A 15430-nucleotide genomic window follows, 5' to 3' on the forward strand; every position below is an offset into this window, starting at 1 on the left:
AGACATTTACATACGATTTCTTATTACCGAGGTATATCGATAACTTTCTGTCGATATCATGTAGCCGCCAAACGATAGCAACAACAAAAACAGGTTTTCAGAACTCGCTGTCTGCTTCTATAAAGCTTAAAATAAATAGAAAACATTTTTGAAATGGAGCCCTTATCACAGCTGGTTAAATCCACTCTACCCAATTACTTGTCCAACTTGCCGATCCCCGACAGTTTCGGCGGTTGGTTCAAGCTGTCTTGTAAGTACAAAATGAGGATTCAGCGACGTGGGGTCCGTTGGAATTTGCCTCAAAAGGTCGCCCCACTTTCAGGAAAGCCCTTGAATGTGACACATCATCTTGGGGCTATAACTTGGAGTTATCGTCTTGTGTTTAGTGGCGTGATATAATTATGTGATTGGTTTTCAAAGTGCAATGATTGCACTTTTCCAGTGACACAAGTAAAAGTGGACCTGCAGCGATTATGCAACATTAGCTGAGCTCGCCCTCAAAAGTTTAAATTGATGAAGTTTATCACTCAAGTGATAAGTTAACGTAGATAAAGGAATAATGCGTAAACGCTCCAATGCACACAATGTACATACATCTGTATATAAATGAACGACCTTGTGCTTGTTACGCCTGGCTGCTGAAAAGATCTAGTTCTGTGCCTTAAAATATGCACCTATCTGATTAATTTCTCCTGCTTGCAGTCAAGGACTGGCTGGCCCTCATTCCACCCACTGTTGTGGTCGCTGGAATCGGCTACACCGGTTACCTGGCCTTCTGCCCGGCCGCCCAGGCCAGATGCTCGGCCGTTAAGAGCGGACGCTGCAACAACCAGATCCGGAAGCATGAGCCCAAGGTGGTGGATACGATCGATGTGGAGGATATCGCCGAGAAGGCCGCCTTCTGCCGCTGCTGGAAGAGCAAGAACGTGAGTATCAGAAATACCTTTCTAAATAACTGTAATAACCTCTTCCCCCCACAGTGGCCCTACTGCGATGGCAGCCATGGAGAGCACAACAAGTTGACCGGCGACAACGTCGGACCAGTGGTGGTGAAGAAGCAATAAACGTGGTCCCATCGGTGCATCTGGACACATCTAGCATTTCCTTGTTGAAAAATTCTCGCAGAGCTTCTAGTTGCTTTTAAAAACCAAGTTACATGGTTTACGTTTTTCGAAATACTTCTACCCTGTCAACCCTGTTTGTAATCGTAAGCATTAATTGATATTGATGGATTAAGTCTAAAGAAGCCAATAAAATTGCCTACAAGAAACTAAAATATATAATCCTAGAATAGTCCATGAAAGACGATCCTGTAATCCCTTTTATCACTCGAATTTCACCCTTAAAAGTGTTAGTAAACCCCAATTAATTAATAGAAAACTGTTTATTTTTTATAAATTATTTTCGGGCTGCAGGCGCCGCTGTTCCGTTGACAATATCGTAGGGCATCCTAACCACCACAATTCTCCAGTCAGAAGGCGAGAACAACACAATACGACGGATATTTTTTGTAGGACACTATCTTAGCTTGGTTGGAACTTAAGAAATAGGCATCGTGCATTTGAATCTCAAACTTTATTGTTGCTGCTGCTGTTTGTTATGATTGGTCTGTGAGCGGGAGGGAGTGAGGTGGTGTTTATTTGAAGATCTTGCCCTGGTTGAACTTGCGGCCGTCCTTGTCGGCGCCGGCCCAGGAGAAGTACTGGGTGACCAGCTTCTTGGTCTCCTCGCTCTTGGCATCCAGCTTCTTCCAGTCGTAGACCTCGTAGTCGATCTGCCAGTCGGGCGAGAGGGTGAAGGCGAGATCCTGTCCGCGCCACACCCACACTCCGGAGATGGTGCTGTTGCCGTCCTCGCCGAACAGGCACACGGAAGCGAAGGCCTGCTTGCGCATCTTATCCAGACGCTGGAACATGCCGGTAATCAGATTGCACGACATGAACACCTTGGACAGCTCGTCGTTGTACTTGTACTCTCCGAACCAGATGGAGTAGTTCTCGGCGTCGAACTTCTCAAAGAAGTAGGGAATCGACTTGGCCTCATCCTCGTTGGAGTAGACGCGCTTGAAGTCATCAAAGTTGAACGTGCCCTTGGGCAGGAGGTCGAAGGGATCCTTGGACTTGGGCTCCAGAGCCAGGGCCTCGTCGGCGGCGTCCAGCTCCTCGGCAGGCTCGGCGGCCTTCTTGGGAGCGGCTTCCTTCTTCTCCTTGGGCTTCTTCTCCTGCTTCTGCTGTTGCGGCTGCTGGGGCTTGGCGGCTCCAGTCTTGGCCTGGAACTCGGCGTACTTCTTGGGATCGAAGACCAGGGCCTTCTCGCACAGCTTGTAGTCCTTAACGACGGCCTGCACCTGGGGCTGGTTGAGGATGGTGACGAACCAACGGTTCAAGTTACCAAAGGCACTGCGTGCGCTGGGCTCCAGCACGTACTCGTACAGGTGGAGCAGGCTGCTGAACACAATGATGTCGGCGAGAGTGATGCGCTCACCGGCAAGGAAGGTAGAGTTGAGCAGCTTCTGGTTCAGCTGCTGCAGCACAGCCTCAGCGTCCTGCTTGGCAGTGTTGTTCTTCTGCTGAGGAAGGATGCCCAGCAGAGGGAACACCCAGGCGCACGAGGCAGGCACGATCTCGTTGTCGGCGAAGGAGATCCACTGCTGAACCTGAGCCTGGACGAAGGGGCACTTTCCTCCGCGCAGCTGCTCGTTGGCCAGGAGGTAGGCAATGGCGTTGGACTCGCTCAGGGTCTTTCCATCGTTGGTCTCGAAAGCCGGAACCTATAACCAAAGACATACGATTTATGGTTACAAATTCGTTGGCAGAAATGATGACGTTGCATGCCGGCAACGCCCTCTACGCACCTTGCCGCTGGGGAACTTCTTGAGGAACTCAGCCGACTTGTTCGTCTCGCCGAACTTGAAGTTATCGGCCACTTTCACCTGGGCACCGGAGTACTGGGCCGCGATGAGCGCCTTGTACGCGCGGAAGTTCTCGGGGTAAGTGTACAGCGTCTACAAGTACGGCAATAGCAAACAAAAGATAATTAGTATCGGGTTTTTCGATCTTATCGGCGTCTGCCGAGAAGAAATTCGCAAATTATCATGCCGTGATTGCGCTATAATTTGCGAATTATTAAAACCGTTTTTCATACGTACTCCTTGCACCATCGTGGATTTTCGCCGAAGAGAAAGAAGAAGACAACGTCAGGGAAGAAGAAGAAAAGTCTCATTCACCGAGTAGTTTTTTTGTCAGTGTTGCTCTTCGATAAAATACTAGAATATCTATTTTTTCAAATTGAAATAAATATTATTTGTATTCACAATCTTCCTTAATTATAAATTACTCTTAGTCCTTAAAATGTTAAAAAAAAAAACTCTCCAAATGCTTAAAATAAACGAAAAAGTATTTTTTTTTATTTTGCTGTCACAGACTACTTCCACCTGACTTTTCAGAGAAGTGCTTGAAATGAAGAAAAATAGAGCATAATTTCTTGGATAAATTGCTTAACTATAATTTTAAGAACTTCTACAGAGATAGCAATTGTAATTTCATATTCGCCATGTTGTCCGCCACGGGAATCGATAACACAACTACCGCAACCGATTACTTCGCTCTCTATGTACATCTCTATGTGCCCACTGCTTCGCGCATAATTTTACTAAAAACTACTAAATAAAATACAAAAAGCCCTTACAAATCGGGGATCAAATTGGATCGGATCCTTGATTTGCCCACTCGCGGCTATGCGCACTTGGACCGATAGATAGCAGCATCTGTGAATGGTTCTATAATAGCGTCGAAAGATCCGGATATCTAGGGAACCGCTGCCGTGAAAAAAAAGTGAAAAGTGGTGTTAACAAGAAGAAGAAGCACCTTTCGCAGCGAGTACGGTGCGTGCGCTTGTATTTGTGTGTGTGTGTGTGTTCAAGTATGCGTGTATGCGTATCTTACGTTGCAAACAAAAAATTTGCTTAAATTTTTGCATTTGGTGGCGGCGTTTCTTCCCGTTTGCAACTCAATCCGTGGCAGCATTGTAAAGCGCAGCATTGCCTACAAATGTTGTTCCCCAAATATGTGAGTGTTTCAACTGTGGCCGACGAGAAAACATAATTAATGAAGAAGGTTTACCGCAGCAAGCCGTGCATAAATTATAGCTATAATTATAACTGTTTACCTCGCAATTGTTGTTGCCCTCCAACACAAATACATCCATATATCTGTATATGTATGTATTTTTTTTTTTTTGGGGCTTTCTATTTGCCTTGAGCTTTGACCACTTATGTACAGATTTCAGGGGTCCGTGCTCCGAGTTCCATGTGACCTTCATATTTGGAAGCAACAAAATCAATAGTAATATAGTTTTACCTTCGCGATGCATTCGAATCGGCTCCCATCCCGCTGCCTGCCCTGCTGCTCCTCCAGTATTTACATAATTATTGTCAGGTTCAGGGGGTTCAAGAGTATCTATTCAATTAGTAATTGATTGGCAGCGGCAGTGTGTGCGGCGGGGATTATGACATTAGTTGATGGGAGACTGCATGTGATCGGAGAAGGAGCGAGGGCCATCGAAAAAAGGGAACAAGCTAGGACCAAGTCGAATTCTTAATACCCTACAAAGGGTTATTGCTTATGGAGGACATAGAATGGTAGCCAATGGTACTAGCTTGAAAAAGTTATAAAATATATTAAATAATAAATTTAATACAAATATTTTTTAAAAACTAGAATACCCTTCCGATGTGGCAGTAGAACAGCTGACCAACGACAGGTCGCCTTTGAAAGCTTTGTGGTCAAGCTTTGAAAGTTATTAGTACCAGTGGGCAGGCAGATGGGGAGAGATAATAATTGTGTTTTTAGGGACGATACATTATTCAATATGAATCACCACCGGCCTGGCCCCCACTTGTGGAGATTATCAAAGAGCTCCTTATCGCTGGCCACTGGCTTATCAATCGATTCGCGATGACAAACCGGCCAAACGTGCTCTTGGAAACCTGTTGTGATTGCGGTAGTGGCCTAGAATCATTTCAATCGCATGCTTACACTTCTCCGTTCTCCGTTCTTTAGTACTAACAGCCGTAATATGTCTGATTCTTGCAGGATAATGAAAGATGCACGAATATGACGTAACTAAGCGCAAAGAGGAACAAGCCAGTCTTCCACCCAACGAGCACGAATCTAGCAACACTATCCTCAAAAACAAAAACAGCCGCAAGAGCCTTCAGGACCAGGTCACAAAGCACCAGGATAAATCGCCAACGGGGATCACAGAAGATCGGATTGGCACAGCGAGTGAAGTCGGTAATCTCTCGCCCAGGTTCCGGACTATATATCCGTTTGTCATTGAGCTCATTGACCAGGCGGTAGCTCCCCAAGCCTCCCCTCAAGTCATCACAGAGAAAGTACCGAAAGCATTGCCCATAAGAAAGCGGCAACGTCGTATCTACGCCGCCGACCCAACGCGCTGCTCGAGTCTCAGGTCGCGCCAGGAGCCAGCTGCCGCAGACGGGCAGGAAGGTACCACTTCCAAGCAGCCACCCACTCCGCCACCAGCTGCACCAGCGCAGGCCGCTTCGCCCACACCAACCGAGCCCACTGAGTACATTAACCCAGGTGAGAGCTGCTGTCACTTATGCGCGGCTATCAGATTATATAACAACACCTACATGATAGCTTTACGACCATCACAAGCAAGATTAAAATAATCTGTGTCTTGATAATGCTCCGTTCCCAAAAACAGTTTCTTTTTTAATAAATACTTTCTTTCTTTCTTTCTTTCTTTCAGATCATTTCAAGCCAGAGTTTTGGAATTGCATCGAGGAGGAGCAGGAACAGAAGCCAACTGGAAAGAAGCGACGCGGTCCAACTGGGCGCGCCAGGACACGCCGCAATAAGCTTTTAAGCGAGCTAGAGACCTATTCGCCAGAAACGGCGGCTGCCATTGCCGCTGCCCAGCTCGAGCTCGACGCCACACCGAAACCGGGAGGACCGCGGACCAGTCGCAAGAGGGGTCACACCATGTCGCTGTACGATCGCCGGCATCAGACCACCGCGGACGAGCGGCGCGTGGCAAACGGTTATGGGGGCAATGGCCTGCGCGCAGGCACCGGCTCCACATCCAGCGACATTGAGTCGCAGGAACTACAGGGCCACCAGTATTATGGATCCGCCGGTGGCAGCAACCCCACAGGATCGGGATCGGGCTTGAATGGCAGTGCGGGAACTGTGAATCATGCTCCATCAATGGGCACGCTTTGCAACATCGGCAACTCTTGCTACTTGAACTCGGTGGTGTACACCTTGCGATTCGCCCCCCACTTTCTGCACAACCTGCACCACTTGATCCACGATCTTGGCGTGGTGCAGCAGACGATTATGCGACAGCAGAGGGCCAAGTCAGCGTCGCTGGGCCGGAACGTGAGCTCGGCGCAGTTGGAGCATGCGCGAAGTTGGAGCAGCAAGGACTTGGCCTCAAGTGCGGATCAATATAGCGGCCTGAATGGCGGAGTCAATGCTGGGAGTGGAGGCAGTGCTTCAAGCAAATCCACTCATCAGTCGGTGTCGGAGAAACTGCACGAGCTATACAACAGCCTTCACGGAAACGAGATGGCCGACTCCACGGAGCCGTATCATGCGGACACGCTGCTGCATGCCATCCAGGATGTGAACGCCACCTTTGAGGGTAACCAGCAGCAGGATGCACACGAGTTCCTGATGTGCGTCCTGAATTGTATTCGGGAAACGAACCAGTCACTGATCAAGGCTATTGGCGAATGTCCTGAGGTCATTGCCAATGGGTAAGGGTTCTCGAAAAACAAGGCAGAATTAGTATACTAAAGAATCCTCTCCCTCCACAGCTATGTCGCAAACCCGGACGAGGTAGACACCGGTGAGCCTCAGGAGCGAGCTGATTCCGTTGCGTCGCAGGGCGTGAGCTCTGGCAACGGATCGCTGTTATCTAGTCAAACCACAACGACGAAACCGTCATTCTTTTCGCGCAAATCCAAGAGAAAAGACGAAGTCAAGTCGTCCAAGTCAACGCGCGTTCAGTCGCCCCTCAAGGACAACAGTCCCACGGCGGGCACAGCCCACGCCACCGCCAACAGCTTGTTCTACCTAAACACGGTTGATCTCAGTGGCGCCAACAGCAGTGGCGGCAGCGTAGTGGTTCCCACGCCGACTGTTGCCCTACCGGCTGTGCCGGCGCCCCCAGCAGCTAAATACTCCAGCGACGACGAAATGAACTCGGCCACTGTTCTGAAGGACAAGATGCGACTGGAGGAGAGAATAAGGGAGCTGAACCTCAACTTTTTCAACTCGGACTTCGAGGGCCTCATGGTGCTGACCACCAAGTGCCTAAGTTGTGAGACGGTGACGCGACAAAAGCAGGGAATGATCGACATCTCGGTGCCGGTGCCCATTTCCGGATACGAAAACACCGATCTGCAGGATAAGCCCAGCAACTACATTCAGGTTGGGGTCCATCTTTAAAGATTAAGTTGGTTTTAAAGCTAATGAGGGGTTCTACTTTTCCAGAACTCGTGCATCACGAAGGAGTACTTCCGCGGGGAGAACAAGTATAGCTGTAATCAGTGCACCGGGTACACTGAGGCCATTCGGTCCATCTCGTACGAGGTGCTGCCGAGGCTGCTGGTCATCCAGCTGAACCGCTTCTCCGGTGGAATGGAGAAAGTGAGTACGTACGTGCCCACCAGCTTTACTCTGCCCTGCTTCTGCATCAAATGCTGCGACCTCAGCGAGAGCAATAAGCTGCACGTCTACAAGCTGTACAGCGTAATCACCCATGTCGGGGCCACGCTCACGGTGGGCCATTACATCGCCTACACGTGCTTCCTGGACTTGGCCAGCGACTATGTGAACTGCCCAAAGGACCGACGGAACACGATGACTGGATCGCAAACGATGGCCTCGCAGTCTTCGGCTTCCAATGAGAACGCGGCTCCGAATAACGGAAGCAGCAGCGTGGCCAGTACTCCGGTCTCGGCGGCCGCCTCGGCCTTGGCCTCTTCCGGAACGAGTCTGATGAAGAAGATGAAGTTCGGCCGCAGCAAGGCCTCCAGTAGCGGCGATATGAGCAAGAACGTGAAGCAGCTGAACGGGATCAGCAGTAAAACGATCACAAACGGGATCGGGAAGCTCAGCATGAACACCACCTGCCACGGAGTCAACTGCTGTGCCATGCGGCTCTGTTGCAATCAGCAGACGAGCAACAGCAACTCGGCCAGCTGCAGTGACTTCAGCGAGGAGTCCCTGCAGAACGGCAGCAACAGCAATCTCAGCTACGGCAGCTCGGGAACCACCTACCCGACGGGCTATGGAAGCACAGGCCGTGGCGGCGTCAAGGTCAACTATGCTCACGGGGGCACGGACCCCATTTGGTATATGTGCGATGATGACAAGATCAAAGCCATGACCCAGCGAGAGTTCGAGGAGTTGCTGTCGCCCACCCGGAAGATAACCATAACTCCTTACTTGCTGTTCTACGCACGATTCGATCTGCAGCCGGCACAGACCGCTGCCTCGTCAAAGCCGGGAACATCGTCGACGCCGCCGCCATCGAGTGGATCGCAGGGCTCCTGGTCGAACGATAACTTGCCCAGTGGCTCGCACAAGATATGAGGTTCCCAGTGCAAGAACCGGCGTGGCGTGTAGGGTAGGGTAGGGGTTCAACCACGGAAAGTACATATTTATTGGATAGGAGATGTCTCTAGCCTAGAATAATAAGCAAAAGAAGAAGTCTGTTTGTTAAACAATGTAATCGTACTAAGCTCTATCGTTTACCTACATGCATAACTATTCATTAACTAATCAGCGGTTTAACTGAGGCCTAGACTCCATGCCCCCTATCAGTTCAGTTCCACGTTTATCGATTGTTTGTCTGTTTAATTGATGCATTTGATTTTGGCATTCAGTTGTTGTATAACTACTAAATATTGTTAATAATTAAGCTTAACCAACGCGTCAACTCGTAAACACGAATTTAAAACGTTACAAACGCTAAACGCTGATAAACGGCCTATAATTGTTTTCCCATGAATTATGATTATGATCAGACACACACACTTTTATTATTATACTCAGATACAAATTAAAAAGGCGAAAGCAATAAAATTAACAAATCTTTAATTTAGTGCCCTAGAGCATGGCAGAGCAGGCGAATGTTGTAATAATATTAATTATTATTGATAGTATTGAGTAATCTCTAATATTCTCATAGAACAAGCGGTCATCCCCAGTTGGCAGGATATAGAATCTGTAATAATTACAGTGTCGGTGGGGTAACTGGAACAGACATTCAGACAAACACATATTTAATTGGATTAACACGATGTGTCCATAAAATATAAAATAATATATACAAAGTGTTGAATAGTTGATAACTCATGACACATCTAACATGCGAATGAAAGTATATCGGATATTGGATATTGGATAGTGGATAGTGGATTGGAAGAAGATCAAGCGAACAACTGAGAATTGTTATGTAATTGATTGGATAGTTTATGAAAACGTTTTCTTCATACATACAGGACTTCAGGACTTCAGGATTCACCGACTCCATCAATTCAGAAACATACATAGGCACCCACAACCACAATCGATTGTAACGTAATTAATATTAATAAACAATAACTGTAATATTGTAATAGCACACTAATTCTGCAATATTTTTAGAGATTTAGTTCTAGTTTCTCCATTGCATTACGTCTACGTTACGTTACTCTAGTTTTATTTCAATTGTTTTTAAACTTCATTTCGAGAGCGCTGCTATAGTGATATTAATATTTACAAAGCAAAGATTTGTGTAAAATTCTAATTGTAAAGTTTATAATTAACATTTAAAGGTAACAATAACAGTTGAACTAACAATCTGCAGATACAGATACAAGATACAAGATACAAGATGCGATCTATACACAAATTCAATTACGGCAATGGTTTAGCCGACCGAGGACCGTTCCGTTTGATTCCAATTCTATTTATGTTTATTATTGATTAGCATTATAGAACATGCTTAACTAAATATACGAAATATACAACATACATATATTCACATATGTCTAAATCTTAAAACTCTGTTCGAGATTCTTTATTGCATTGTATTATATATGGAGTTTTGAAATCGCAAGGGTCGGGATGGGTTTCTTTTGGTGGATTTTCCAAGGAAGTCAGGCAGGAGCCTTTTCCATGGACTGCAGGAAGGGTTGCAGATCCTCCGGGTCTAGTGGTGCTGGTTCATTGTGGCCGATTTCTGGAGCTCTTCCAGGTATTAGGGGTAGGGATTACGGAAGTGGCTGCTCAAAGAAAAAATCATTAAAAAAGGGACTGGCATTGCATTATCGAATCCTTGAAACTTTTATTAAAGAAGAGGCCCGATTAAAGTATACAGACTGTATATTGGATTCACTACCATAATCGTAAACGATCGTAGTCCTGGCTGCGACAAAAACTCCATCGCGGAGAATAACTCTACCCAGGATAGTGTCCTCCATGGCGTATACGTATTTATCTCAAACCCCACCAACAAAATCCAAAACCTCCAAAAGCTATGAAAACTCATAACACGAATTATAGAAAATAGAACAAGGTGTAATATATTTGTTACGCAATGATATATACAGTTGGCTCTATTTAATTTTGCTGTGTAGATGGTTCTTGGTAAACATAATGAGACTTATTGCAATGCTTTGCACGATTTGGATCCATCGCGTGTATGTATATAGGTATTGCAAAACTTTGAAAGGAAACTGGTCTTATTTTAAAACTTTGCCTTAATTACCGGTTGATTCAACTAATAAGAATATTCAATTTAATAACTTAATAGAAAATTATACATCATTTATTTTAATAGCTAATTAAATATTGTTATATTTAGGAAACGCAATTGATACATAATTACAAAATTATATGTAAATATGTACATTCAGTTTGTTGTTCTTCATATTATATTCTAAAGTTAAATATCATTCTTGTCGTGTCGGATAGATTTTGGTGTCTAATGTGCGTGTTTATGTTTCATAAATATCATGTAATGTGCATTGTGAGTTGGTAGCCAGGCTCCAGTTTTCAATTTTCACTAAATAATATATATAATTTTAAAACAATTTTGTTCGCATATATCTTGCGACTGGGTGAGTGAAAAAAACACGACTCGAATAATCAAATTAAAAGCAAAAAAGCCTAATAAAAATATAACAAGATTTGATATACAATTTTGTTCAAATATCGAATTTAAATTGATTGAATAAATAATAAAATAGATTGTAGAACTCTGAAAACTGGAGCTTGGCTCTCTAAGATTGCATTTTCCATTGATTTATATTGGAAAGTATAGTTTTTATGGTTGACATTATGGTTTTGCGCGTTGTTTCATATTATCGAAATAATAAAATGAGGAATTTATGTTTTTATCTCGAAATGGCCAACACATTACTCGTCTATGAACAGCTTTTACGTTTGCTTTTCGCTTTAGTTTATGGGGAGGTACTAATTTGTTAACAATTTCTATGTATGACAAGTCCAACTCGATCGGAGTCGATTGCTTGCAAGTTAGTGTTCAATTATAGTGCCATATTGTTTCGACGTCCGTTCACCTTATTAACTAAATTGCAGATTTTTAAGGCAGGTCCTAGCTTCAGGCCCATGTACTTCATCATCATTTCTGAATTTAGCAATAGTAAAGCTTTACCATCGATTTCCTGCAAACAATTATACAAAATTAATTAAATATTTCAAATAAATTAAAATTTATTGTTACTTACATGCTTCCGAAACAGATCGCCATGAATTGCGAGGGAGTTATCGTTGCTCTCGATGTACTGGATAACCTCCTCGATGGTCCAATCGATTGGCTGCGCCCGCAGATGCGAGGCAGCCGATGCGGATGTGGGTGTGCTTACGGGTGAGGTAATCGCTGTATAGTTTGTGGATGCCGCTGCAGCGGCTGCTGGTCCCGTCGGCGCGGTGGCAGCCTTGGCCGCCGTTACTCCGCCTGCAGCCAGTGCAGTGGACGAGGCTGACTGGCAGCCAGTGAAAGGCGTGGACACGGATGTGGGCAACGAGGCGCTGGACGATAACGTTGTCGGGCTCTTGTAATAGCTATTCGAGGACTTGACATTCACCTGCTCAGGATGTACTTCGGCTACCAGTGGAGCCAGGTACTTCCCAATCGAGGAAGTGTTCGCTGTTCCTCCCGCCAAACTGGTACTGGAAGATGTCGTGGAGCTACTACAGTGACTGCTGGTTGCAGCTGTTCCTTGGCTCGCATCCGAATTTCCATTCGAAACGATACCACTCCCTTTTCCGTGGTGCTGGAAGCGCACTTTTCGCAGTGCCTGGGCTGTGGATGGCGCTTGCGAGCCTACTCCATTGGGTTCGGTCTTTACGACCACCTTGGTAGACTTGCTCCCACTACTGTTGTTCTGGTGGTTGGACGCCTCCTTGCCACTGTTGGGCGATGATTTTGGTTTAGCCTCCACAGGTGACTTGACGCCCGCCTCCTGTTTGATGACAATCTTTTCAGCGGGAGGGCTCGTTGCCGAGTTGGAGTGACGGTTCCGCTTGTCGGCGAGCACTGGCGATGTGGGAGGCGTGGCTGACTGGGTCAACGGACGCTTCCTGCTACCAGCGCACTTCTTGCACTCCTCCGTCTCGTGCACCAGGGAGATGAGATTCGCACATGCCTGGCATGTGGTGCACAACGTCTCTATGAACTGGGCCAGGCTCTCGTCGTCTTTCATGCGTAATGGCGATGGAATTTTAACCTGAAATGCATTCAATTATTAAATATTTTCATGACTCCTACAAAGATGACCTCTACTCACGGTAAAATTTTTTCCAGCTGCCGTTACAATGTGAACATCACCTTCCAGCGCAAAGAGAAGCTTGGACAGTTGCTGTGTATCCGTGCTGGCAGCTAGAACCTCCTGGAGACATAGCTTGGCCAGCGTTTGGTACGTCGGACCCGTAACCATGCACGGCAGCTTGGAATTGTTGATAAACGGGCCGCCCTTACAATTGGGATGGAAATGGGCGGTGGCCGGCGAGGCGGGAACCATGGCCTCCGATTCGGGTACCACAGTGTAGCGTGGGCGCGGACGCTGCTTACTGTTGTTAGAGTCCATGCGCGACTTATGGCCCGGCGGTTGCATTGGGTGACAGCTGCGTGCGCACCAACCCACTGGGAATATGTCCCTCGATCGGTAGTTGCACCAGTAATCGAACGCTCCCCGCCAACCGTCGAAGGTGACGTGAATCTGGTCGTCCTTGATAGCATCCACTGTGGCGCAGCAGATCAACTGCGGGTTCTTTTTGTCAACAGCCTCCAGTTTCTGGCCCACCTTGAAAAGGTTCTCCTCCGGCGATAGTGGCTCGGGCTGAAATATTTCTTCGGGAGCGACCATAGCGTTGTTCAGGATTTTACACAGGTACCCGGGCCAACTGGAGGCGTTCATGCGGAATCCTAGTGGTGGTTGCAGCATACCGCCATTTTTTTCGCAGTGGCCAATAGCATGGATCTCTGTGGAGTCCACCAACCGCCAGAAATCGTTCTGCGAGTCGCTGCCATCCAGGCGTAAGCGTAATCTGGATCCAAGGACTCCCACCACTGTTGCAATGCATGTGGAGGTGACGTTTCGTGGATCCAAGGCCTCTAATTTCATGCCAATCTTAAAGTCGTTATTTGGAGGGTTTTGAGCCTGTTTAAAACACTCAGCAGGTGCTGCGTCGCTACCCGTTTCCTAAAATAAAATATTCAAAAGTTAAGCCATGTGTCATACGGACTTAAATGCATTACTCACCTCCAGGTAGGCGTCCCAGTCGAATACGTGAAAGCTCTCGTACTGAAAAGGGCCCGTCGGCGCTGGCGCTCCACTGGCCAGCAACTTGCGATCGCTCTCCAGCAGGCCTTTGCTGTTCGCGGAGCCGCCGCTCTGTCTTGTGGAGCAGTTCTTTTTCTGGTGCTTATTCATGCACATAATGGAGCAGAACTCCTTGTTGGGTGCTCCGTCGCGGATGACGTTATCGCACTGTGTACAAGCTCCTTTACTGTACGCCTTGCGAAACTCGGCAATGCACGTCTCCGAGCAGAATTCCTTTTTGCCCGTCTGGGTGGGCAGGACGTATTGCAGCGGCAGCTTGCCCTCGCCACACCAAGTACATGTTGCCCGTTTGGGGGGACGACCGCGCTGACGCTGATTGGATGCTGGCGATGTGGACGAGGAGTTAGCATTTGAATTGGAGGCGTTGCTACCATTGCCACTGGGGTTGGAATTGGTGCTGTTGCTGTCGCGGCCCCCTGACATGGTTTTCCCTGCTTGGATGTTTTAGTTTGCTGCGCGTTTGCTTGTTTCCTCTGCCGGCAAGTCCGTTGGCATCTCAGCCAGAAATACTTTTCCGAAATAGTCTCGTTTTAGCGCTCAAAGTATATTCGTATACTGCAAATCGCATTTCGGCCTGCGGGCACTTCTTTCCGTTCACTTTCAGAAATTTATTTTTCCACTATCCGCATGCCACAACAATCATGGGGGTGTTTTTCCCTCGATCTGAGCTACCAAATTTTTGCGGCGTTCTTGAGGTCACGTAATAACAATTGGTGGCAAAATAGCATAGGAGCATTTACCACTTACTCGCACCGTTTACGATTGCCTCGAAGACAATAACAGCTTAGTTTTCTATAAAAACTCTTTCCCAATCTTGAAATCTTCTTAAAAAATTCAATTGCGTGGTTTAATTCGGTTTAATAGCAAAATTTTACAATTATCTCTTCTTCTTTTTTTATGGCTCCGCCATATTTGTTTTTCTAGTGATGACCTATCGCATAAGCCGATTTCTAGTCACTAGGCGTAATAATACTTGTTCCCAGTCACGGACTATCGAAAATGTGTTATCGATTAATAGGGCGCGGAAGGCATTTACGTGCCCCTTTTTTGAGATCTAGGATATAGTTTTTTGATCCTAAAAAAATCTGTGACACGGCCGTTTCCATAAATTTTTTGTTAATAAAATAATAAAAAAAAATATTTTTTTTTAGTTTTTTGTTATATTTGTTACATTTGTTACAGCCAAATATCTTAACTTCATATCTTTCCTAACAATCATCCAATTCTTAAAAGGAATACCTTAAACGATTTATGGATAGATTCTCCACAAATCTACATCAAAATTCTGGAACAAAATATATTTTAGATTTTTTGTCAATTTTTCTGGGTAGACCCCTTCGAAAATGGGGGAAATGCATGGGAGGACAATATGGCCCACGCCGAAAGCCATATCTTTGGCAATAGTCGTCCGATTCTTGAGCGGAATACATTGAACGATTTGTGGATAGATTCTCCACAAATCTGCATCAAAATCCAGGAACAAAATATTTTTTAGATTTTTTGTCGATTTTTCTGGGAGACCCCTTCGAAAATGGG

The 15430-nt window shown here is 46.2% G+C and overlaps 4 protein-coding genes across 6 annotated transcripts; 2 read left to right on the forward strand and 2 right to left on the reverse strand.

Annotated features, from left to right (window-relative positions):
- The first annotated feature begins 68 nt into the window (after positions 1 to 68).
- Cisd2 (CDGSH iron sulfur domain 2) lies at positions 69 to 1286 on the forward strand. The gene is made up of 3 exons (XM_017233191.3): positions 69 to 250; positions 703 to 926; positions 981 to 1286. The coding sequence occupies exons 1-3, from the start codon at positions 154 to 156 to the stop codon at positions 1062 to 1064; spliced, it is 405 nt and encodes a 134-aa protein (XP_017088680.1). The 5' UTR covers positions 69 to 153; the 3' UTR covers positions 1065 to 1286.
- A 79-nt stretch (positions 1287 to 1365) lies between these two features.
- eEF1gamma (elongation factor 1-gamma) lies at positions 1366 to 3291 on the reverse strand. The gene is made up of 3 exons (XM_017233190.3): positions 3149 to 3291; positions 2855 to 3004; positions 1366 to 2770 (listed from the first exon to the last, which is right to left on the reverse strand). The coding sequence occupies exons 1-3, from the start codon at positions 3158 to 3160 to the stop codon at positions 1637 to 1639; spliced, it is 1296 nt and encodes a 431-aa protein (XP_017088679.1). The 5' UTR covers positions 3161 to 3291; the 3' UTR covers positions 1366 to 1636.
- Positions 3292 to 3598: 307 nt separating this feature from the next.
- Positions 3599 to 10143, forward strand: Usp1 (ubiquitin specific protease 1). Of its 3 annotated transcripts, XM_017233189.3 has the most exons (6): positions 3599 to 4067; positions 5094 to 5606; positions 5779 to 6790; positions 6851 to 7466; positions 7530 to 8634; positions 9545 to 10143. In XM_017233189.3, exons 2-5 carry the CDS (start codon positions 5105 to 5107, stop codon positions 8631 to 8633), a joined length of 3234 nt encoding a protein of 1077 aa, XP_017088678.2. In that variant the 5' UTR covers positions 3599 to 4067; positions 5094 to 5104; the 3' UTR covers position 8634; positions 9545 to 10143. The 3 variants fall into 3 exon arrangements, with proteins under 3 accessions (XP_017088678.2, XP_070138282.1, XP_070138283.1); XM_070282181.1 differs by having other exon boundaries at positions 7530 to 10143; XM_070282182.1 differs by having other exon boundaries at positions 3599 to 3883; positions 7530 to 10143.
- Positions 10144 to 10583: 440 nt separating this feature from the next.
- On the reverse strand, positions 10584 to 14818 carry Scm (Polycomb protein Scm). Its single transcript, XM_017233262.3, has 4 exons — positions 13814 to 14818; positions 12839 to 13753; positions 11777 to 12778; positions 10584 to 11713 (listed from the first exon to the last, which is right to left on the reverse strand). The coding sequence occupies exons 1-4, from the start codon at positions 14315 to 14317 to the stop codon at positions 11576 to 11578; spliced, it is 2559 nt and encodes an 852-aa protein (XP_017088751.2). The 5' UTR covers positions 14318 to 14818; the 3' UTR covers positions 10584 to 11575.
- Positions 14819 to 15430: the final 612 nt, after the last annotated feature.

This window comes from Drosophila bipectinata, chromosome 3R (genome assembly GCF_030179905.1).
Source record: "Drosophila bipectinata strain 14024-0381.07 chromosome 3R, DbipHiC1v2, whole genome shotgun sequence".
NCBI lineage: Eukaryota > Metazoa > Arthropoda > Insecta > Diptera > Drosophilidae > Drosophila > Drosophila bipectinata.